The sequence below is a fragment of the Canis aureus genome, chromosome X, assembly GCF_053574225.1.
Source record: "Canis aureus isolate CA01 chromosome X, VMU_Caureus_v.1.0, whole genome shotgun sequence".
Classification (NCBI taxonomy): domain Eukaryota; kingdom Metazoa; phylum Chordata; class Mammalia; order Carnivora; family Canidae; genus Canis; species Canis aureus.
The window spans coordinates 111,601,767-111,625,903 of NC_135649.1; the positions used below are offsets into that span (position 1 = coordinate 111,601,767).

A 24,137-nucleotide genomic window follows, 5' to 3' on the forward strand; every position below is an offset into this window, starting at 1 on the left:
TCCACAGGATGCTGTGGAAGACTTGTTTTGTAACACATCTTTCCATGCCTCCAGCTTTCAAAGGCCTTTCCTCCTCCTCCTTTTTTTTTTTTTTTAAGATTTTATTTATTTATTTGAGAGAGTGACCCAGCAGGAGGAGGGGGAGGGGCTTGCAGACTCCTCACTGAGCGTGGAGCCTGAGGGCAGGGCTCCATCCTAGGACTCCAAGATCATGACCTGAGCTGAAGTCAGATGCTTAACTGACTGAGCTATCCAGGCACCCCAAAGGTGTTCTCTGCTTTTCAAAAAAAATTTATTTATTGGCCTTCATGAAGACTTGAGGCTTCCATACGGTTCCTGCTGAGTAAAGCCTTTGTTTATTTTGCCAGAAGTTGACATCACTATCCCTAGCTCCTTCCTGCTTTTTCCATGACACTACTCTGTCATCCTTGGTGGGGAGAAACTCCGCGTTGCTTTGAAACTCACTTAATTTTTGAGGGACTTTAATAAATTTTTTCTTAAGAGTTTATTTTTATGTAATCTCTACACCCAACATGGGGCTTGAACCTACAACCTGAGATCAAGAGTTGAAGGCTCCACCCACTGAGCCAGCCCTGCGCCTGAAGAAACTTTACTGATTTCGATAGACTTGTAGACCTGCCTCCAGACTGTGAACCCCTCAAAAGCAGGAATCGAGTTTTATTTGCATCTTCTTCTTAGCGTGTTTCCAGTTCCCGGAGGGCAGTAAGGGATCCAGAAACGTGTGTGGACGGTGTGAAGCTGTTCACGGTGGTGAGAACTGGACGGGAGGCCCGCAGTAAGAGGATCTCCCTGCCTAGAGGCAGGGGCTCTCCGGGGACGTGGCGTTCCCCCGCTCCCCAGAAGTGCCTTTGCTAAGTGAGCCACGGAGGGGAGGAGCAGTCCTCGAGCTGAGGAGGCCTGGGGCCAAGTGCATCCAGGGCGGAGGGTGGCGGGAAGCTGTCTGTGCCTGAGGAGTCACTTTTTAGGCGCTTGTTCTGGAGCATTGCACAAACGCGGGTGCAAACCCCAAGCTCACCAGCGTGAGTCAGCGGGGCCCGCAGCAGCAGGAAAGGGAAAGGTGGGCGAGGAGGGCGCCGCGCACCCCGAGGCCCGCGCGGGCAGTGGGAAGGACTCGGTGGCGACAAGGGACACCCCTAGCGGCGGCCCCTTCCCCAGCCCTACAGGTGAGCGCGGGCCCGCCACGGGGCGGAGCGCGCCGTCCCCACCGGCCACTCTCCCGGCGCCACCACCACCGCGCAGGTAACCCCCCGCCCGGACCTTCCCCGCGCCCCCAGGGCCTCCGCGCCCCCAGTCCGGGCGCGCACGTGGGGCCGGGCGCCTTTGTCCCCTCGCCGATGGCGCCGGCGCCGAGTCGGAGAGGGGCCGGTCCCCCGCGCGTCCCCGCACCCGGCGCACGCAAGCCGCGGCGGACGGCGGACGGGCGGGGACCGGGGCCGCCCTGCCCGCGCCCGCTGCCGTCGGAGCCCGCCCTGCGGCGGCCCACAGTCCGGGCTCCCGAGCGTCGCGTTCCCGGGGTGCGCTTCTCCCCGCACGGGGCTCGGGAGGGGGCGCAAAGGCCGGCTGCACCCCGGGCCCCACTCCTCCCTGGCCTCGGGAGCCCCGAGAGCCCCGAGATGGCGTTGGCGGAAGTGAAGCCCCGCGCGGAGTGAAATGGCCTTTCTGTCCCCTCCCCCGCCCAGTGCACTCGCTGAACAACGACCCTGGCGTTTCCCCCGGAATAGCTGCTTAGGGCGCGCTGTGGCTAAGGACGCTGCTGCAACTAAATAGCTTTCTTTGGGCAACAGTATTTACAGATTTGATGTGTAATTTACAGACAACAAAATGCCCCCATTTTAAGGGTGCAGATCGGGGATTTGACAAATTATACTCCCGCGTAACCACTACCCCAGCGTTGACATAGATCATTTCGTTTGCATCACCCCGGGAAGTTCCCTCACGCCCCTCTCCGGTCAGCCCCCAAACCACCCCTCCCCCTTGCCTGCTTTCTATCACAGCTTAGTTTTGCCTGCTTTAGAACTTAAGACAATGGGATCATTCAGTAAGTACTCTTGCTTTTGACTAATATTACTTCCTAAATGGCCATCGTTGAGAAGGTGTTTCTTGGTGCTTCTCACGTTTTCAGTTGCTCTTGGGCCTGCACTGTCCAGTGTGGTAGCCACTGGCCACATGTGGCTCCTGAGCCTTCGAAACGTCGTGTGAATTGAGATGTGCTGAGAGTAGACACACAGGATTCTGATGACCTAGTACAAAAAGGGGGGGGGGAGGGGATGTAAAATACCTCACTAATGAATTCCTCTGTTGATCGTGTGTTAAAATGATAGTATTTTGGATACATTGGGCTAAATAAGATATTATTAAAGTTAACTTCCTCTGTTTCTTTTTACTTTTTTTAATATGGCTACTAGAAAATTTAAGATTATACAGCTGGTTCCTGTAATGTTTTTATTGGACAGCAGACAGAAGCAGCTATACACACTCCTGTGTTGCAATAAGCGTAAATGAAAAACTTCAGTCTTTACAGAATTTTGGAAAAGCAACTCAAGGAAGTAGCCTGAAACTAGCCTGCTTTTAAATCCTGCAGTTTTGAAACTTGCTTCAAACTTAACTTGTTTGCTTACAAGAGACAGAAAGAAGTAAACGTCTCCTTGGTATTAAGTTACATTTTGAAGGACGTTGTAAATTATCTGATGTGTTTAAAAAGGCATCTTGTGCTTTTGAAAATAAAGTAGTAATTGCCTACAGCCCAACCACCTAAGTATTAAAATTTAGCTTTTTGATGGACTTTTGATCAGTTTTTTAAAATAATAAATTTATTTTTTATTGGTGTTCAATTTGCCAACATACAGAATAACACCCAGTGCTCATCCCGTCAAGTGCCCCCCTCAGTGCCCATCACCCATTCACCCCCACCCCCTGCCCTCCTCCCCTTCCACCACCCCTAGTTCGTTTCCCAGAGTTAGGAGTCTTTATGTTCTGTCTCTCTTTCTGATATTTCCTACCCATTTCTTCTCCCTTCCCTTCTATTCCCTTTCACTATTATTTATATTCCCCAAATGAATGAGAACATATAATGTTTGTCCTTCTCGGATTGACTCATTTCACTCAGCATAATACCCTCCAGCTCCATCCCACGTTGAAGCAAATGGTGGGTATTTGTCATTTCTAATGGCTAATATTCCATTGTATCCATAAACCACATCTTTATCCATTCATCTTTCGATGGACACCAAGGCTCCTTACACAGTTTGGCTATTGTGGACATTGCTGCTATAAACATCGGGGTGCAGGTGTCTTGATCAGTTTTAATTAACACTGTTGAGATATTATATTCAATTTTATATCCTTATGTATAAGGGAATTTTTATGATAAATTCCGAGGCTTTTTGGCAACTACATAACATGACTTCACATGAATGCATTCCAGTTTTCAATGACATTTTTCAATTTTGCTAACTTTTACAAAGAGGAATTCATTTTAATAGTGTGACTGCTGGGATAAGGTACCATTACAGCAGTGCTCATTTTGTAACCGAATCAAACCAAGTTTGTCCACCCGATGCACAGCAAGCCAAGAAAAACTGACACTGAGCTTTTGCAGTGAAGGAAGATGGGCTATTTATTGGTGTGGTGCTACCTAGGAGAACAGGGAGCTAATGCTCTAAAGTTCCAAACTTCCCAATGGCTTGCAAATAAGGGTTTTTAAGGGCAAGATTTGGGGCATGGTCTCGTGAGAAGGTGGGTGTCATTATTTGGAGGCTTATAAGATCATGCTAGCAGGTGCCCTGGTGATACTTCGTCTGGTCCCCTGGAGGTCTTTTCCATCTCAAGAGACTTAGAATCTGAAAAATATCTTTGTTCTTTATGTTGGAGATTTCATTAGGTACATCTGGTAATTATATCTTTACTTGTAAGCGAATGGAGTTGCATTCCTACAGGTTTCTTGGCCAGTCCAGCTTTCCTAGGGGTGATATGACCTCTAGTATTCTTTTTTTTTTTCATCTCAACTAACAAAATGGATGTGGCCTTCAATTTGCCCCTAAATCCCACAGGAAAGGTGAAGAGGGCAGGGACTCTGACTTTTTGTCTATCCCCAGCACCTGGGAACATGTTAAGCATAATAGACCTATAATAAACATTTGTGAACTGATTGAATGGTGAGTAGATCACTGTGAAAAATGGTAACGGCTTTCATTAAGCACTTGGGCACTCTCTTTATGAGTGCCCATGCACCTCTATAAGGCAGGCACTGAGAAATTCGAGGTTTAGAAAAGTTGAAGAAGTGCCCAGAGTCATAGCTGTGAATAACAGAATTAGCATTTGCACCCAGGCTGTCTGACTCCAAAGGAGGGGCACTTACCAAATAGAAGAACTCAGGAGGGGTGGTGAGTAAGAGTAAGGGAGGTGTGAAGAAATTACCCCTATAATGACCACCTGGGACAGTAGGCGTGGAAAGAGGTGAATATTTAGATACATTTTCGATCTATAGGAGGAGCATTCTGGGTTTGGATTGATTGTTAGTCTTTTAGGCTAAACCCAGCTGGAGGGAGTGGAATGCCAGGTGGCTAGGGAAGAAGATTGAATGTGATCAACTGGAGTGTGTAGAGAAAGGCCCAGGGACTTAGGAAAGCCATTTGGGATGGGACATGTATATTTTGGGTGGCATCTGTTTACTCGCCTTGACCATGGTTGATTAGTTTAAATCGAGCTCAGAGCTCTGAAGTGAGATAACCTTATATACCATCAAGTCATGATTGTTTGTTTTGAAAGTAGAGGAAAAAAAAATCAGAATGGGCATCAGCTGACCTCTCATCTCTTCCTTAGTTCACTTAATCCTCACAACCGCCTATGAGACTTTTTTTTTAATGTTGGCATATTTGAAGACTGATTTTTTTTTTAAGATTTTATTTATTTATTCATGAGAGACACACACAGAGAGAGGCAGAGACACAGGCAGAGGGAGAAGCAGGCTCCATGCAGGGAGCCCGATGGGGAATCAGGTAATCAATCCCAGGACTCCAGGATCAAGCCCTGGGCCAAGGGCAGGCGCTAAACCGCCCAGCCACCCAGGGATCCCAAGACTGATTTTTTTTTTTAAAGGCTTTATTTTTTTTTTTGATTTTTAAAAAGATTTTTATTTATTTATTCATAGAGACAGAGAGAGAGAGGCAGAGACACAGGCAGAGGGAGAAGCAGGCTCCATGCAGGGACTCGATCCAGGGTCTCCAGGGTCTCCAGGATCACGCCCTGGGCTGCAGGCGGCGCTAAACCGCCCAGCCACCGGGGCTGCCCCAAAAGGCTTTATTTTTGGGAGCAATTTTAGGTTCATAGCAAAAATGAGCAGAAAGCACTAAGTTCTCATACACTGGCTGCCCCTGCATTCATAGCCTTTCCCATTATAGACATCTGGAACCAGAGTGGTTCATTTGTTACAACTGATGAACCTACACTGATACCTTATTATCATCTAAAGTCCATTGGTTACATTGGAGTTTGCTTTTGGCCTTGTACATTCTGTGGGTTTGGACAAATGCATAATGACGTATATCCACCATTACAGTGTCATACAGGATAGTTTCATTGCCCTAAAAATCCTCTGTGCTCTGTGTTTTCATCCCTCCCCCTAACCCCAGGCACCCACTGATCTTTTTATTGTCTCCATAGTTTTGCCTTTTCCAGAATGTCAAATAGTTGGACTCACACAGTATGCAGGTAGCCTTCTCAGATTGACTTCTTTCACTTAGTAATATGCATTGTAGTTTCCCCCATGTCTGTTCATGGCTTGATAGCTCATTTCTTTTTAGTGCTGAGTAATGTCCCAGGGACTGGTATTTTTAAATTCTATTTCACAGATGAAGAAATAGGCACAGAAAGGATTAGTAACTTGCCCAGGTACAGCTTGTACAGATCAGTCTGATTCCAGATCCTTATCTCTTAATTTTACCATGCTTCTGAATCCCAGACAAATTTGGTTTCTCACGATGAACTTTGTCCCATGATAGAGTAGGGGTAAATGGAATCAGGGCAATGGAGCCAGCCACTTTGCTTGTAGAAAGTATCCACAGCTTTTGCATATAGACAAAAATGGACAATCTAGAAGATAGGACTTTGTTTCGAAAATTTACTTTATATGAAAAATGCTGTGTGCTTTGGAATTTCTGGTTTAACACACTCCTGCTTTACTGGTTTGAGAATATGCTTCTTTTCCCTGACTCTTATATTACCTTTCAGATTATATCTGGGTGCTGACACCCAGCCACTCCTCTGCCAATGAAGTACATTCTGGTCACTGGAGGGGTCATCTCGGGCATTGGTAAAGGGATCATCGCAAGCAGCATTGGGACGATTCTAAAATCATGTGGACTCCGAGTGACTGCCATCAAAATTGACCCCTATATTAACATCGATGCAGGCACTTTTTCACCTTATGAGCACGGTATGAGAGAGAATAACTTCCCCCTCTTATAAAGCACAAATTGCAGTTCCTTCTTTTATTTGGGGTCATTTCTTTAGGATAGAGTTCTAGGAGTAGAGTTGCTGGATCATTCAGTATGAACATGTGAATGTTCTCATAGTTGTTGAGACATTTTTCAGATTGCTGATGACATTCCAAATTAGTTCACTCTTTTGGAAAACAGTGTATGGGGATACCATTTTTCTTGTGCCTTTTACCGTTCAAATTATGTTTTATTTTATTGTAAAGGTAATATAGGTCTCTTAGAAAAAGTCCGACAATATGGAATATATTGACAGTTATACTGACAACATAGAATGGCATGAAGAAAATAAAAGTCCTCCATTTCCCACCACTTGTAGTGACTATTATTAATGTTGACATTTTAATGTACATGCTAATTATTTTTTAAAAGATATTAGTAATTACGTACTTTCTTTTTAAACTTTTTACACACAAGCAGGCAAGTGCACAGATCATAAGTGTACCACTTGATAAGATGAGCATACAGTGTAACCGGCCCCCAGATCAAGAAACAGAAACCCCCTTTATGCCCCTTCTAGTCTTTCCCCATCAAAAACCACCAAGGTAACCACTATCCTGTCTTCTAACACCGTAAGTTACTTTTGCTTATTTTTTTACTTTTTCACTTTATTTTTATTATGCACTACATAATACACGGCATGCTGTATATAATACACTGCATCACCTACTAGCAGTGATAGATGGCCATAACAGTTGTTTTTCAATAATCAGGAAAATGCTTCCTTAACTAATGTTCTCCAAACTCTTTGACATATAGTAACAGTTAACTCCAGAGACTACTTTTGCTTGTTTTTGAACTTGAAATGAATTGAATCTTATAGTCAAGCCGGTTTTTAATCTAATTTTTAAAACAATGTACTGTGGGGGGGCATCTGGGTGGCTCAGTCAGTTAAGTGTCTACCTTCCACTCAGGTCATGAGCCCAGGGTCCTGGGATGGAGCCCCACATCAGGCTTCCTGCTCAGCAGGGAGTCTGCTTCTTCCTCTCCTTCTGCCCCTCCTCCTTGCTCGTACATGCATTCTCTCTCTCTCTAATAAATAAATAAAATCTTAAAAAGAAAACCCAACAAAGTGCTGTAAACATTCACATGTATTTTATACTCTTAAAGGCTGTGCTGAATCTGTACAATAACAGAAAATAACTACAATGTATTGTTATTATAAACAACACTGTGATGGAAATCTTTAAAACTTACTATTTCTTTAAACATAAATACCTTCATGCAGTTTCTGATTTCACAGGTATGTATGCCTTTCTGGCTTTTGACGTATAATACATATTACCAAAGGTTTTTAGGTTCATGATCTCTTATCTATAACTGTAAAATCCAGAAAGTTCTGAAAACTTAAAATTCTTCATAAGTTTGTGGTTATTTATAGTCTTTTTTCAAAAGTATTGAAAACTGGAGCACCTGGGTGTGTCATTTGGTTAAGCATCTGCCTTTAGCTCAGGTCATAGTCCCGGGGTCCTGGGATGGAGTCCCACATTGGGCTCCCTGCTCAGCGGGGAACCTGCTTCTCCCTCTCCTCCTTGCTTGTGCTCTCTCTTCCTATCTCTATCTCTCTGTCTCTCTCAAATAAATAAACTATTTTTAAAAATATTGAAAGTTGAAAAATCTTCAAAAAGCTGTGACTCTACTCTTTATTCCATTTGGAATGTGTTTGCATTTGGGGTGTTTTCTAATATATGGCAAGTGTTTTATATTACCTTTCCATAATCTGAAAAACTTCAAATTTCAACTTCCATCTTGTCTCCAAGAATTCTGATAAAGGCTGTGGATCTGTGGCAATTTATATACAAATCAACGGTGTATAAGAAGGCCTATTTTTTTTTGATACCCCTGTGGAATATTATTATTTTTAAGCTTTACTAACCTGAGAGAAAACCAAATAACAACAACAACAACAACAACAAAAAGGGTATCTCATTGTTCTAATTAGATTTCTTTGGTTTTCATTTTGTCTGTGGAATGGCTTTTTCAAGTCAATGGGCAGATTGTATTTTTGTTTGAAACTATTAGCCAAAAAAAGAAAAGTAAAGAAAAAAGAAACTATTAGCCAACTTCCTTCTGTGGAGTCAATTTCCTTGCCTCATTGACTTTGGACTTTGGTCATATATGTGGTCTAGTTTGTTTGGAATTTTCCTGGTTTTGAAACTGAAAGTCCAAATCCTGGGAACCCTATTAGTCTTGGGCAAACCCAAGAGGTTGGTCACCTTATTTGGTCATTGATTTGTTTTTCCCTACGAGACATTAGTGAATGTGACATCTGTCTTGTTGAAGCAGAAATTTTCAGTAGTGGCATGGTTTGGCTCTCTTTGTTGCGTCTCTCTGCCATGAAAACTGCCTGCCCTGGATAAGGGATTTCTCCCTCCTTCTGGGTCCTGGAATGAGACCAAGCAGACTCACAACTGACCCACAGCCCCCACATAACATGTAACCCGAGGGAGAAATCAACAAATGTTTTGTAGGTTGCTAAGGTTTTACGGTTGTTTGGAATGCAGTAAAATTCACTAAGGCCATGTGTTATGCCAATTTTCCTTTGGATAATTTTTAAGCACTTTTTAAAAGATTATTTATTTGGGAGAGAGTGTGCACACATGTGCACACGAGGGGAGAGACAGAGGGAGAGAAAATCTCAAGCCAACTCTCCACTGAGTTTGGAGCCCAACAAGGGGTTCCTTCTCAGAACCTTGAGATCATGACCTGAGCCGAAATCAAAGAGTCCAACACTTAAGTGACTGAGCCACCCAGGTGCCCCACTTTGGATTTTTAAAAAATGATTTTCAAGAATACTTTATGTAAAGTGTATTAACCTATATAGAAAGAGTTTTACTGTTTGAAATTTGTGTTAATATTACTTCTGTTAGTTACTAATAAATTTCCACTTACCATTTATGTGATTAAATGTATCAACTGTTTTCTTTATGTTTCTGCCTTGATGTTACCTTTAGGCTTCTCTGGTTCAAGAATTAAACATTGATCTATATTTTCTTTTGCAACTTTTATAGTTTCATTTACTTTAACATTTTTTTAAGATTTATTTTTTTTTATTTATTTATGATAGACACAGAGAGAGAGAGAGAGGCAGAGACACAGGAGGAGGGAGAAGCAGGCTCCGTGCAGGGAGCCCGACGCGGGACTCAATCCCGGGACTTCAGGATCACGCCCTGGGCCAAAGGCAGGCGCCAAACCGCTGAGCCACCCAGGGATCCCCTACTTTAACATTTTTTTTAAAAGATTTTATTTATTCGTGAGAGACAGAGAGAAGGCAGAGACACAGGCAGAGGGAGAAGCAGGCTCCATGCAGGGAGCCCAACGTGGGACTCGATCCGGGGTCTCCTGGATCACACCCTGGGCTGAAGGCTGCCCTACTTTTTTTAACATTTTTATCATAGCTGGAATTGAATTTGGTGTTAAATAAATATGTAACATAATTTTTTTCTAATTTTTTTCCCGATTAGCCAACTATTCTTAATGGCATTTCTCAAAGATTTCATTCTTTTCCTGCTGACTTGAAATGCCACCTTTTATCATATACTACGTTTCTGTCTATACTTAGTATAGTCTTTGGATTCTGTTCTGTTCTGGATTTCTATGTTTATTTCTGCCTATCATTTTAAAAGCTGCAGCTTTTTATTATCAAGTGGGTCAGAGCTTTCCACATTCCTTTTCTTCTTCCTTTGTTTTCTCTCTCTTTTTTGGTGCAAAAAGGTGTTTTTATTATCCCTCTAACAAAGCATTAACCTTTTTTTGTTGTTCCTTTGTTTATTTCTTACCCTCAAAATGTTTGTTGTCTTCAGAATTAACTTAGGAATCATTTTGTCCGACTTTACAAGAAATTGCATTGGAGTTTTTGACAAAAGTTTCTTTAAATTTATGAATTAACTTGGGGGAAGAATTAAACACTGGAAAATATTGACTGGCCCATTCAGGAACTTTAGAAGCAGCTTTTCTTTTATTCGTACCTTTTTTTATATCTCTGAAGTAAGCTTTTTAAGTTTTCTAAATATAGTTCCTACATTTCTTTGGAATTTGTGAATGTTTTATTTACTTTTTTAAAAAATTATTTATTTATTTATTCATAAGAGACACAGAGAGAGAGAGGCAGAGACACAAGCAGAGGGAGAAGCAGGCTCCATGCAGGGAGCCCGACATGGGACTCGATACCGGGTCTCCAGGATCACGCCCTGGGCTGAAGGCTATGCTAAACCACTGAGCCACCCGGGCTGCCCTATTTACTTTTATTTGTAATGATACCCTTGGTTTTCTTTTTTTTTCAAGTCGTGTATTAGATTCTTTTATGTAATAGGGATCTTTTTGTTTTTTGTTTTTTTAAATGTTTAATTTTTTTGAGTTATCTCTACACCCTATGTGGGGCTCAAATTCACGACCCTGAGATCAAGACTCACATGCTCCGCTGACTGAGCCAGCTAGGCACCCCAATAGGGATCTTTTTGGATATTTTGGTTTTGTGTATTTGTTGAGGCTATCTTATTCCATCTTTATATATATTGAAATATATGTATGTGTATATATTTCAATCTTCCTTTACTCACTATTATTTGTTATAAGGGCTTTTATTTTTATTTATTTTTTGTGTGCTTTGTTTTGGTAATCTGACCCTTTTTTTTCTAACAAATTAACTTTAGTGTCATCCTCAAGTTGAAAAAAATCTGTTGGAATTTTTATTTTAACTACATTAAATCTAAGAACCTGTTTTAAAGACTTGTAATCTACAGTTTTTCTTTCTCTTCTAGGAATATAATGCATACATACTTTTTTTTTTTTAAAGATTTTATTTTGGGCAGCCTGGGTGGCTCAGCAGTTTAGCACTGCCTTCAGCCCAGGGCCTGATCCAGGAGACCCGGTATCGAGTCCCACGTCGGGCTCCCTGCATGGAGCCTGCTTTTCCCTCTGCCTGTGTCTCTGCCTCTCTCTCTCTGTGTCTCTCATGAATAAATAAATAAAATCTTAAAAAAAAAAAGGATTTTATTTATTTTTAGTGAGTGTGTGTATGTGCTTGTGTGGGGGGTTGTTGGAGAAAGGCAGAAAGAGTGAGTGGGAGGAGCGGAGGGAGAGGAAATGGAAGAGAGGCAGAGTGGAGAGCCTGACTTTTGGAGATCCATCCTATGACCCCAAGATTGTGGCCTGAGGTGAAATCAAGAGTTGGGCACTCCACTGTCTGAGCCATCTAGGCACCCCTGAAAGCAAATATTTATTTATTTATTTATTTATTTATTTATTTATAGCAAATTTTTAATATTTACGTTGCCTTTTTATCTTAGGTGAAGTGTTTGTCTTAAATGATGGTGGAGAAGTTGACTTAGACCTTGGAAATTATGAACGGTTCTTGGATATTAACCTTTATAAAGACAACAACATCACTACTGGGAAGATATATCAGCATGTGATCAATAAAGAGAGGCGTGGCGATTACCTGGGAAAAACAGTACAAGGTATTGTATTCCACAAAGGTTAGAGTCCTGTGTATTGAGCACACACACCCTGCTCAAAATAGACATGAAGTGAGGTGCTCCTTGAGCTCTACAAAGTCTAATCCTTTTGAAATCCTTGCTTGTTTTCCCTTTTCATTTTCTTCAGAGGTGTCCACATCACCTTCCAAGTTCTTGAGTGTATTTTCCTCAGTCTTTTTCTTTGTTACTAATGTTATTGTTTTCCCTAGTCCATGTCTCTGTCTAAATTTTATTTATAAAATCCATGGAGAACCATTCAATCATCATTTTTACCTGATTGAGGTGCAAACTTTTTTGGTTTGCCTTTTGTCTTGTCTTATTTTGTCTGTCTCCTCCCTTGTATTTTTCCATGGATGATGATTACTCCCCTTTGAAGGGGCAGCACTGGGGGATTGAACTGGAGTGTCTGACCCTTTTTCATCAACTCTCTTCCTGAGTGTATGATTCTCTTTTGTCTTAGGAGAGACCCCTGCGCTTCCGTCTCTTCCCCCTACCCCCGGCAAGTTTTGTGTCCACGCATTCCCGAATGGTAGGGTAAAGGTGATAATTCCCCATCTCCTTTATTTATTTTTTAAAGATTTTATTTAAAAAAAGATTTTATTTATTTATTCATGAGACACACAAACACACACACACACACACACACACACACAGAGGCAGAGACACAGGCAGAAGGAGAAGCAGGCTCCCTGTGGGAGAACTTGATCCCAGGACCCCAAAACTTGATCCTAGGACCCCAGGATCACAACAGGAGCCAAGGGCAGACGCTCAGCCACTGAGCCACCTAGGCATCCTCCCCATCTCCTTTAATTAATTAATGGATTTATTTATTTAAAGATTTTTAAAAATTTTATTTATTCATGAGAGACAGAGAGGCAGAGACACAGACAGAGGGAGAAGCAGGCTCCATGCAGGGAGCCTGACGTGGGACTCGATCCCAGGTCTCCAGGATCACACCCTGGACTGAAGGCAGCGCTAAACTGCTGAGCCACCCGGGCTCCTTTAAATTGCATGTTGGAACCAGCTGAGGAGACCTAGGGATCGGACCGATGGAGATCACAAGATAAGTGGTGTTTTCACTGAAACTCGATGTGTGGCTTAGATCTCAGCTACAGTTGTGCTTTCTAATAGTTTCTCCCCCGAGTGTAGATCTTGGGAAGACCCATAGGAGGGAGAGTTGCTGCCTCACACTTGCCATGTCCCTATACTGGGGAGAGGACAAGGCCCTGGGTCTGGGCTCTAACTCCTGACCCCTGCACTGCCCACATGGAGGCAGGGCCCGGCCAACACCCCTGCCACCTAAAGGGGCCAAGCAGCACATGTAATGTGGGTTGCTCCAAGAGCAGCAGTTGGTGACAACTTCCTTCCACTTCAAGCAGCAGATGTGAGGTAGACCAGGCAGTAGATGCTCCTTCACCTCAGCTTCCCAGAGGGCAACGTTCTTGCTTCGTATATCACATTAGGTTAGTTGGCTGCACCTGCAAGGATGTCCCCTACCTGTCTCTTCAGCAAAGACCAGTAGCTGGAGGCCTGCTCATCATGAAGAGTCCTCTGGGCCTCAGATACTTGTGGAGTTGTCACCTTCTGGCTTCTTCAGCTGACAGCAACCACAGGCCGCTGATCGGCCTACAGGTCTCATCTACACCCTCCGTGTGGACCCCTCCCCACTGGCTGGTGGGCTTCCCAGAGTCTGCAGCACTGGGCCACTCTGCATTGTTCTTCCCCATGGAGCCCAGCATGCAGCACCCGACAGCCCTCCTTGCAGTTTTTAGTTGGCATTATAGGTGTTTCTAGTTGCATCGAAGATGGCATTCCAGCTTTCTGTTTCTTGTTCTCTGTGGTCACTCATTTTCAAAAGAAATGACATAACGTTTAAATGACTAAACTAGGGGATCCCTGGTGGCTCAGCGGTTTGGTGTCTGCCTTTGGCCCAGGGTGTGATCCTGGAGACCCAGGATCGAGTCCCACACTGGGCTCTCTGCATGGAGCCTGCTTCTCCCTCTGCCTGTTTCTCCCTCTCTCTCTCTCCATGTCTCTCATGAATAAATAAATAAAATATTTAAAAAAATAAAAAAATAAATGACTATATTGTACCTATAATATGAATTTCAGTGAGATGGATAATAACATGAGAACTGTAGTTTCTCTCATTTGCCAAATGGCTTTCATGTTATTGGGAAGTCTAAGGACATGGATACATTTCTTTCTCATGACTGTGACTGTGGAATCAGCTTTTGTGCTAATTATTACTTTTTTCTACAGTTGTCCCGCACATTACCGATGCTGTTCAGGAGTGGGTTATGAATCAAGCTATGGTGCCCGTGGACGGTCATAAGGAAGAACCCCAAATATGCGTCATTGAGGCAAGCATGGAGTTTTTCTTTATAAACTTATATCCTTTTGAGTCTTTAAACATCTACTCTTCATTCATTCAACACATATGTAGAGATGGCTTCCTGTGTGCTAGACACTGGGCTAGGAGGTGGGATTATAGCAAGGAACGACATAGATAGTCCCTGCCCTTGTGGTCACAAGTTAGTGGGCAGGATTGGCATTGAACAGGGCAAATAGGGATGCCTGGGTGGCTCAGCGGTTTGGCGCCTGCCTTCAGCCCAGGGCGTGATCCTGGAGTCCTGGGAATCGAGTCCCGCATCGGGCTTCCTTCATGGAGCCTGCTTCTCCCTCTGCCTGTGTCTCTGCTTATCTCTCTGTGTCTCTCATGAATAAATAATAAAAATATTAAAAAAAAATAATTAAACAGGGCGAGTATTCCTCGAATTGGTATGCAGGAACCTGCCCATGGAGACAGACCAGTTGCAGAATGCTTTCTAGTGAGTGCTGTTTGAGGGTTAAGGATGCTGACTTCTCACTCCCAGTCAAAAATCCAGGTATAGGGATCCCTGGGTGGCGCAGCGGTTTGGCGCCTGCCTTTGGCCCAGGGCGCAATCCTGGAGACCCGGGATCGAATCCCACGTCGGGCTCCCTGCATGGAGCCTGCTTCTCCCTCTGCCTGTGTCTCTGCCTCTCTGTCTCTCTCTGTGTGACTATCATGAATAAATAAATAAAATCTTTAAAAAAATAAAAAAATAAAAAAAATCCAGGTATAACTTTGACTCCCTCTAAACGTAACTACTAACAGCCTACTGTTGATGAGGAGCTTTACGGATAACATGCAGAGTCACTTAACACATACTTTGTGTGTTATAGGCTGTATTTTTACAATAAAGTAAGCTAGAGAAAAGAAAATGTTATTAAGGGGGTACCTGGGTGGCTCAGTCGGTTAAGTGTCTGCCTTCAGCTCAGATCAGATCTCAGGGTCCTGGGATTGAGCCCTGCATCTGGCTCCCTGCTCAGTGGGGAGTCTGCTTCTCTCTCTCCCCCCTCTGCCTGCTACTCCTGCTCTGTCTTTAAATAAATAAATAAATACAATCTTTTTTTTTTTTTTTCAATCTTTTTTTTTTTTTTTTTTAAAGTCTGGGGAACCCTGGGTGGCACAGTGGTTTAGCGACTGCCTTTGGCCCAGGGTGCGATCCTGGAGACCCGGGATCGAATCCCATATCAGGCTCCCGGTGCATGGAGCCTGCTTCTCCCTCTGCCTATGTCTCTGCCTCTCTCTCTCTCTGTGTGACTATCATAAATAAATAAAAATTAAAAAAAAAAAAGTCTGATGGTGGAGGTGATTTGAGGGTGAGAAGTATTAGCTCCTTGAAGAAAGAAAATAGTATTTGAACTTGTAACTTGTTTACTGTTAACTTTCCTCTCACTGAAGGAGAATGACATGCATGTACTCCTTATCTAAGTGTCAGTTGACCTAATTGCTGGGCCGGCCAACAGAATAATGAACAATTTAGTTCCTAGGGACTGCCTGCCTACGTTCAGATTTCTGCCGTGACCTCTGAGTAGTGTGCAGCTCTGTGGTTAAGAATCTGGAGCTAGGGGATGCCTGGGTGGCTCAGCAGTTGAGTGTCTACCTTCGGCTCAGGGCGTGATCCTGGAGTCCTGGGTTCAAGTCCCACATCGGGCTCCCTGCAGGGAGCCTGCTTCTCCCTCTGCTGTGTCGCTGCTTCTCTCGTGAATAAATAAATAAAATCTTTAAAAAAAAAAAGGGGAAAATAATCTGGAGCTAGACGGCTTGGGTTCATAGCCAAGCTGTGTCACTTACCAGCTGGGTGACCTTAGACAAGTGTACTAATGTGTGCCTTAGTTTACCCATCTGCTAAATGGGGACAGTGTTTCAAGGATTAAATAAGTCAATATACTTAGTGCTTAGAATGATGTCAGGTCTATAGTAAGTACTCAAAAATTATTAGCCATTATTAAGATGCCTGTGTGACTTTTGGCAAATTACCTCTCAAAGCTTCAATGTCCTCCATTAGAACAATATGATAATAATGTAAGACTGTAATACAAGCCAGATGATATTAACAGGGTCATTGGGAGAAGTAAGTGCAATTATATAAAGTACTTGGCATGTTTGGTATTTAGGAAGTGTTCATAAACATGAGAGCTGTTCTTACTGTCATCATTGTTAGGGTCAGTGGATAGATGTTATGCTACCTGCAAGATCCAGTTTTTTTTTTTTTTTTTAACAATTTTCACAGAAGTCACTTTGGACTTTTTTTTTTTTTATGATAGTCACAGAGAGAGCGAGAGAGAGAGAGAGAGGCAGAGACATAGAGGGAGAAGCAGGCTCCATGCACCGGGAGCCCGATGTGGGATTCGATCCCGGGTCTCCGGGATCGCGCCCTGGGCCAAAGGCAGGCGCCAAACCGCTGCGCCACCCAGGGATCCCAAGATCCAGTTTTTTAAAAGATTTTATTTATTTATTCATGAGAGACACAGAGAGAGAGAGAGAGAGAGGCAGAGAGACAGGCAGAGGGAGAAGCAGGCTCCATGCAGGGAGCCCGATGTGGGACTCGATCCCAGGACTCCAGGATCATGCCCTGAGCTGAAGGCAGACGCTCAACCACAGAGCCACCCAGATGTCCCTGGGCTGTACTATCTTATATTAACTATGTATTGTACTACTATAACAGTATGGTTGATAAACTATATAAATGTATAAATATGCTATGCAAAATTTTCTCTCTCTTACTATTTCTTTTGTTTGTTTGAAAGATTTTATTTATTTGACAGAGAGAGCACGAGCAAAAGGGCAGGTGGGGAGATGCAGAGGGAGAGGGAGAAGCAGATTCTCTGCTGAGCAGGAAGCCCGACGCAGGGCTCCATTCGAAGACTCTGAGATCACGGCCTAAGCCAAAGGCAGACACTTAACTGACTGAGCCACCCAGCCGCCCCTCCTTTGCTATTTCTTCCTTCACAATTTATAAGGAAAAGAGAGGGTGCTTCCTTTATAATTTTTAAAAATTAGAGTATAACATAAACAGAAAAGTGCACATATCATGGGTATACAACATAATGAAGTTTTATAAACTGAACATACCTGTGTAACTAAGCTGGTTTCCTTTAAAACATACTTAATATCTAATAGAGTGAATAGTTTGCTATTGCTGATTGAGGCAATGACAAAGACAAATGATTTAAGAAAAGAGACAGGCAGGTAAAAGCTCCTGGAAGAATAACATCTGATATGAGAACCGGAGCGTAGCTTGACTCTACGGTGAGGGAGGCGTACACAGCCTCTCTGTTTATTGATATTCAGGTTTTAGATTCAGTCCTCAAGATGAATCAGAAAAGGCTTCAAAATAGGGATGTAACTGTCAGCTTTGAGGTGGAGATGTGGGTGGGTGCTGGAGAGGGAGGGAGGGAGATAAGAACTTCATTTTCCACCGTGAGGCAGCTATACAGAGATCGGTGATAATTGCCAAAAAAAGAGGTAAAAATATCTCAGGTTAGGAAAGTAACCCATACAACTACCAATTGATATGGGATCTGGGGATGGGGCAGCAGAGAGCTACAGCCTCACCTGTCACAGTCAACTTGTGTTATAGAAGATGTCTGAAATGGGCAAGTTAAGAAAGAGTTGAGAGAGATGGTGTTTAGAGATGTGATAGAAAGTAGCAGAAGAAATCGTGAACAAAGGAGTAGGTAAAGAGCTGTATCTGAATCTGCTGGGTCTTGATTGCTTTTAACTTAAAATAATCTTTATGTTAGAGTGGCTTATCTTGTGGTGGCCTGCCTTTGGCCCCTACAATCTTTTTTTTAAAATATTTTATTTATTCGTGAGAGACACACACAGAGAGAGAGAGAGAGAGAGAGAGAGGGGCAGAGACACAGGCAGAGGGAGAAGCAGGCTCCTTGCGGGAAGCCTGACATGGGACTTGATCCCTGGTCTCCAAGATCAGGCCCTGGACTGAAGGTGGCGCTAAACCACTGAGCCACCGGGGCTGCCCCCCTACAATCTTTTTTTTTTAAGTAATTTTATGCCCAATATGGGGCTCGAACTCATGACCCTGAGATCAAGAGTCACATACTCTACCAACTGAGCCAGCCAGGTTCCCCAGCCCCTACAATTTTTAACCATGTACATGCATTATTTTGATTTTTTAAAAAACTGCTTATTGGGGCCCCTGTGTAGTGAAGTCAGTTAAGTGACCTGCTCTTGGTTTTGGCTCAGGTCATGATCTCAGGGTCATGAGATTGAGCCTCCCACCTGTTGGGTTCTGTGTTCATCCTGAGGTCTGCTTGGAGTTTCTCTCTCCCTCTACCTCTGCCCCACTCCTCGCTCCCAGTCTCTCTCAAATAAATAAATCAATCTTAAAAAAAACTCTGCTTATTAATGTCAACTTGAAAATGCCATTTAGCAGTTTCAGTTTGTAAAGTTCAGCCCAGGGCTGATTTCATTCAAGCCTTAGAAGGTAGGACAAGCCCTCACACTTTTGTTTTAAGCAGGTTATTTATTGTAGAGTACCTTGTCTCTGGTATGGTAGCTGCTCCCAATATGAGGCTGTTGAGCATGTGAGATATGTCCCCTCCTAACTGAGATGTGCTGTGAATTTTATTTATTTTATAGGTAAAGCCTGATTTTTTTTAAAGATTTTATTTATTTATTCATAGAGACACACACAGAGAGAGAGAGAGAGAGAGGCAGAGACACAGGCAGAGGGAGAAGCAGGCTCCATGCAGGGAGCCCGATGTGGGACTCGATCCAGGGTCTCCAGGATCATGCCCTGGGCTGCAGGCGGCACTAAACCGCTGAGCCACCCGGGCTGTCCTGTGCTGTGAATTTTAAATATACACTGAGCTTCAAATAGCATGAAAAAACCTCCAGAATGTAAAATACCTAATAATTTTTAAAATATTGGTGATATATCAATAACATTTGGATATATTGGGCTACATAAAACTTAATGTTAAAATTAATTTCTTCTATTTACTTTTGTTCTTTTAAATGTGACAACTAAAAACTTTAACGTTACATTTTTGTTTTTATTGGACAGTGCTCGTCTAGCACTTACACTGGTTTCTGCTGTTCTAGCAATAGGAAAGGTAAAGCATCCAAAATATGTCCATTTTTCTTTTTTTTTTTTTTTTTTTTTTTTTTTTTTTTTTTTAATTTTTATTTATTTATGATAGTCACAGAGAGAGAAAGAGAGAGAGGCAGAGAGGCAGAGAGACATAGGCAGAGGGAGAAGCAGGCTCCATGCACCGGGAGCCCGATGTGGGATTCGATCCGGGGTCTCCAGGATCGCGCCCTGGGCCAAAGGCAGGCGCCAAACCGCTGCGCCACCCAGGGATCCCTGTCCATTTTTCTTGAGGAAGAACCAGTCTCTGGCCCAAGACTAATGACCGATTTTCCAAACCCAAACATTTTTATAACTTTTCCAGTGATTGTTTTTCTTTCTTTTAGTTTTTGTAGGTGAAAGGATAGCTTGTTGTTTGTTTTTTTTTCCAAAGACTATTAACCTTAATCACAGAAAATTTCCAAATGGTCATGTGTATGGATGTTTTTGTCTCTGCTCTCCGTTATAAAAAAAAAATACATTAAAAAATAATCACAAAAAAGGAAAAAGGGGAAATCTATTTTTTAATGTTGAGCTGTCTTTGAATGGCATTAAAATATAAGCCCAATTGACCTTAGGATGAGCCTTCTTAACACGTCCTTTTCGTGTTCTCAGGTTTGTTTGTTTTTTTAAGATTTTATTTATTTGAGGATGCCTGAGTGGCTCAGTGGTTGAGCGTCTGCCTTCCACTCAGGGCATGATCCTGAAGTTCCGGGATCGAGTCCCACATCGGGCTCCTTGCATGGAGCCTGCTTCTCCTTCTGCTTGTCTCTGTCTCTTTCTGTCTCTCATGTCTCTTTTTTTAAAAGCTTTTATTTATTTATTCATGAGAGATATGGAGAGAGGCAGAGACACAGGCAGAGGGAGAAGCAGGCTCCCTCCCAGGACCCTGGGATCACAACCTGAGCGGAAGGCTGATGCTCAACCCCTGAGCCACTCAGGGGCCCCAGAGTGTTCTTTTTTTAAATGTCTATGTACTTTATTATTATTCTTTCATCTTGCTCCTAAATTGACTTGCTTGGCTTAAAAAACATGAATTTAGTACTTAATATGCACTAGCCCCAATAATAGCTGCGAGGCATGTAAAGGCAAATGTGATCTGACTCCTGTTTTCTGGGACTCTTGGTCTTCATTTCTAATTTCATGGAAACAGAGATTCTGACAAGTTATCCCCAGCATAACTCCTTCTTCCTATAGCCCTAACAGTCATATTGGCTTATTGAACACTAGCTCAGGCATCCTTCTGGGTTCGTTTTCAGTTGTGCTCAACGTTTGTGTTTGTGCACGATTTAAGCTTCTGAGAAAGGACCACTGAGCTAATTTTCAGTTTTAAGCGTGTAGAAGTGGTTGGAATGTGTCCAAAGCCTTTTCGTGGGGTTCTTACTTTTCAGACCAGTGGAGCTAACAGGCTTTATTTGTTAATTAGTCCAGGTCATCTCCTCATAAACCTGAAATAATTTATGCCTGGCTTAAAGGAATAAGCAGCTTGCTTGCTTTATCTCTCTTTCTCTCTTTATTTTTCTCCCTCCCTCCCTGTCCCTCCCTTCCTCTTTTCCCTTCCTTTCCTTTCCCTTCCCTTCCCTTCTCTCTTTCCTTTCCTTTCCTTTCCTTTCCTTTCCTTTCCTTTCCTTTCCTTTCCTTTCCTTTCCTTTCCCTTTTCCCTTTTCCCTTTTCTTTTCTTTTCTTTTCTTTTCTTTTCTTTTCTTTTCTTTTCTTTCTTTTTCTTTTTCTTTTTCTTTTTCTTTTTCTTTTTCTTTTTCTTTTTCTTCTTCTTTTTCTTTTTCTTTTTCTTTTCTGGCAGCCCCAGTGGCCCAGCGTTTTGGCGCTGCCTTCGGCCGAGGGCGTGATCCTGGAGACCTGGGATCGAGTCCCACATCGGGCTCCCTGCATGGAGTCTGCTTCTCCCTCTGCCTGTGTCTCTGCCTCTCTCTCTGTGTCTCTCATGAATAAATAAATAAAATCTTTTTTCTAAATAAATAAAATCTTAAAAAAGAAAAAGAAAAGAAGAATCCTTTCCTTAAAGGCAAAACAGACATTGCACATCTCCTAAATTTGCCGTTGCTTCGATTTCAACTTTGGATGAATCTTAAAATATTGTTATAGGTGATACTTTACTTGTGTGGGGAAGTAATTTAGGTGTATTCTAGTAATAATACTGAAGGTTTCTAACGACGACAATGTATTAGTAATGGGACCTTCCAAATTGGCTGAGAGGATGCAGTGCCACTATAGGCCATGTGAGGGCAGAAGTGGATAATGTTTAAAGTTTTTTGGGCAGCCCGGGTGGCTGGGCGGTTTAGGGCCGCCTTCAGTCCAGAGTGTGGACCCCGGGGACCTGGGATCGAGTCCTGCGTCGGGTTCCCTGTGTGGAGCCTGCTTCTCCCTCTGCCTGTGTCTATTTCTCTCTGTGTCTCTCATGAATGAATGGATAAAATCTTAAAAAAAAAAAAAAAGTTTTTTGCTTCCTTTTTTCAGATTGCCTGTTGATTACCAGAGTACACCTGTGAAAAATCAGGTGTTCCTATATGGTTTAGTTTAAGTGCAGACCTTTTTTTTGCCTAAAATTTTCTCTCATTAGATTCTGGTACATTGCAGTTGGTGAGCACTTAAGCCCCTCACCCTGCCAATTTCCTGATTGCATGTGATATTTCGGATTTTCATCATTAAGTTTGTCATTCTTAATGGAAAGGTCATATATTTCCATATCTGTTCCATACCCAGGAAGCTTGAATTTTAATTATGTTTTATTATCTGACTTAAAATTAGTAAAGAATATTTTTTTTCTGTAGCAATGTAGTCCGAGATTTCTTAGTTTGATTCCATTGTAATTATGGTAACAGGTGCTAGAATGCTGTTACCTTGGCTTATACTGAATTTTGAGACCCTTCTGTCCTGGGATGAGTACTAAGCTAAAACCTGTTGGAGAGGGAAAATTTTACTGTTACTCTTCAAACTTCTTCTGGCAGGTCTAAGAATCAAACATGAAACATATTACCAGGAGAAAATCAAACAAAGGTTTAATTCCATATGCACAAAAAGTCCATATAAACCTGAGAGATTCCAAAGCAGTCAGCAAAATGAGGCTCAGTGATATCCGGAACCAAATAGAAGGGTTGAGGCCTAGAGGTTACTGAGGGGAGGAAGGCCATTTGCAGAGGACAGGTTTGTAAAACAAAGACTCCTGTGTTATGCAGCTAAGTTTCTTAGGTAAAGAGGAACCTCTGGGGATGCCTGGGTGGCTCAGCAGTTGAGCATCTGCTTTGGCTCAGGGTGTGATCCTGGAGTCCTGGGATTGAGTCCCACATCAGGCTCCCTGCATGGGGCCTGCTTCTCCCTCTGCCTGTGTCTCTGCCTCTCTCTCTGTGTCTCTCATGAATAAATAAATAAAAGCTTTTAAAAAAAGAAGAAAAGGAGAACCTCTGGTGATAGCTCTCTTCCTGGCACAGGGATTCCCCACTTTGCAATGTAAATGGAGACAGTTTAGGGGGAGAGGGAAAGAGCTTTTCCTGACTCTGCTGGGTTTTGATTGCTTTTAACTCAAAATAATCTTCATGGCAAAGTGGCATATTTCTGGGAGGCCTGTCCTGAACCTTCAACTCCAGTGCTGTGTACAGGGAGCTGGGCTTGTGCCAGAGATAGAGTACAGAGCAGAGCAGGCATGTTCCTACTCTCATGGGGCTTATAGCCTAATGGGGTAGAGAGGCAGGAAACAAGAACTCACAGGAAATAATGGCACCTGGTGCTGAGTCAGTAAGAAGGGCACAGACACAGTGCTGTGATAGGGAGTGGTGGGAGGGAGGCTGCCTTAGGTGGGTGGTCAAAGTCTGCTTTCTGAGGAAGACCTAGGTTTTTAGGCTGAAGGATAAAGAGATAGATATACGTAAAGAAGGAGGGTAGTGGTCCATCTAACCTACAAAGCCAGTGGGGCTGAAGTACAGGCAGTGTGTGTGTGTATGTGGGGGGCTGTGGCAAGCAGGGGCATAAGATGAGATTACAAATATATGCAAGGGGGGCACCTGGGTGGCTCAGTCAGTTAAATGTCTGCCTTCAGTTTGGGTCATGATCCCGGGGTACTGGGATCGAGTTTCGCATCATTGGGGCTCCCTGCTTAGTGGGGAGTCAGCTTCTCCCTCCCCCTCTGCTCTGTCTCTGGCTTTCTATCTCAAATAGATAAATAAAATCTTTTTTTTTTTAAAGATTTTATTTATGAGAGAGAGAGAGAGAGAGAGAGGCAGAGACACAGGCAGAGGGAGAAGCAGGCTCCATGCAGGGAGCCCGATGTGGGACTCGATTTCAGGTCTCCAGGATCAGGTCCTGGGCCGAAGGTGGCGCTAAATCGCTGAGCCACCCGGACTGCCCCAATAAATAAAATCTTAAAAAAAAAAAAAAAAAAAAAAAAGGAACGTATGCAAGGGCCAGATCATGCAGGGTCTTTGATTGCCTGCTGAAGGGAATTTAGATTTTATTTTTAGTGAAGCAGTGAGCCACTTTGGGTATAAGCACAGGAAAGATATATTCTGACATTTTTTTTTTTTAACATTCTGAGTTTTTATAAGGTCACTCTACTGGTGTGTGACAAATGATTTAATTGTAGAAATAGGAGAGGGTAGAAGCTAGGAGGCCATTTAGATGGGAGGGGAGGGTCAGCCAACTTTTTGTATAAATGGCCTGAGACCCTGAGA

The 24,137-nt window shown here is 43.0% G+C and overlaps 1 protein-coding gene across 10 annotated transcripts in view; it reads left to right on the plus strand.

Moving 5' to 3' along the window:
• The window catches only part of CTPS2 (CTP synthase 2), a 109,833-nt gene that overhangs the window by 3,434 nt on the left and 82,262 nt on the right, over positions 1-24,137 (plus strand). For 2 of the 10 annotated variants that reach the window (XM_077888314.1, XM_077888315.1), the window contains exons 3-6: positions 6,250-6,454; positions 9,583-9,696; positions 11,804-11,974; positions 14,255-14,355. In XM_077888314.1, the coding sequence (XP_077744440.1) occupies positions 6,289-6,454; positions 9,583-9,696; positions 11,804-11,974; positions 14,255-14,355 (552 nt within the window). In that variant the 5' untranslated portion in view covers positions 6,250-6,288. Of the gene's footprint in view, positions 1-625; positions 772-916; positions 1,261-1,824; positions 2,060-6,249; positions 6,455-9,582; positions 9,697-11,803; positions 11,975-12,499; positions 12,522-14,254; positions 14,356-24,137 lie in introns of those variants that run through there. The other 8 variants (XM_077888317.1, XR_013374749.1, XM_077888320.1 and 5 more) reach the window with 8 other exon arrangements.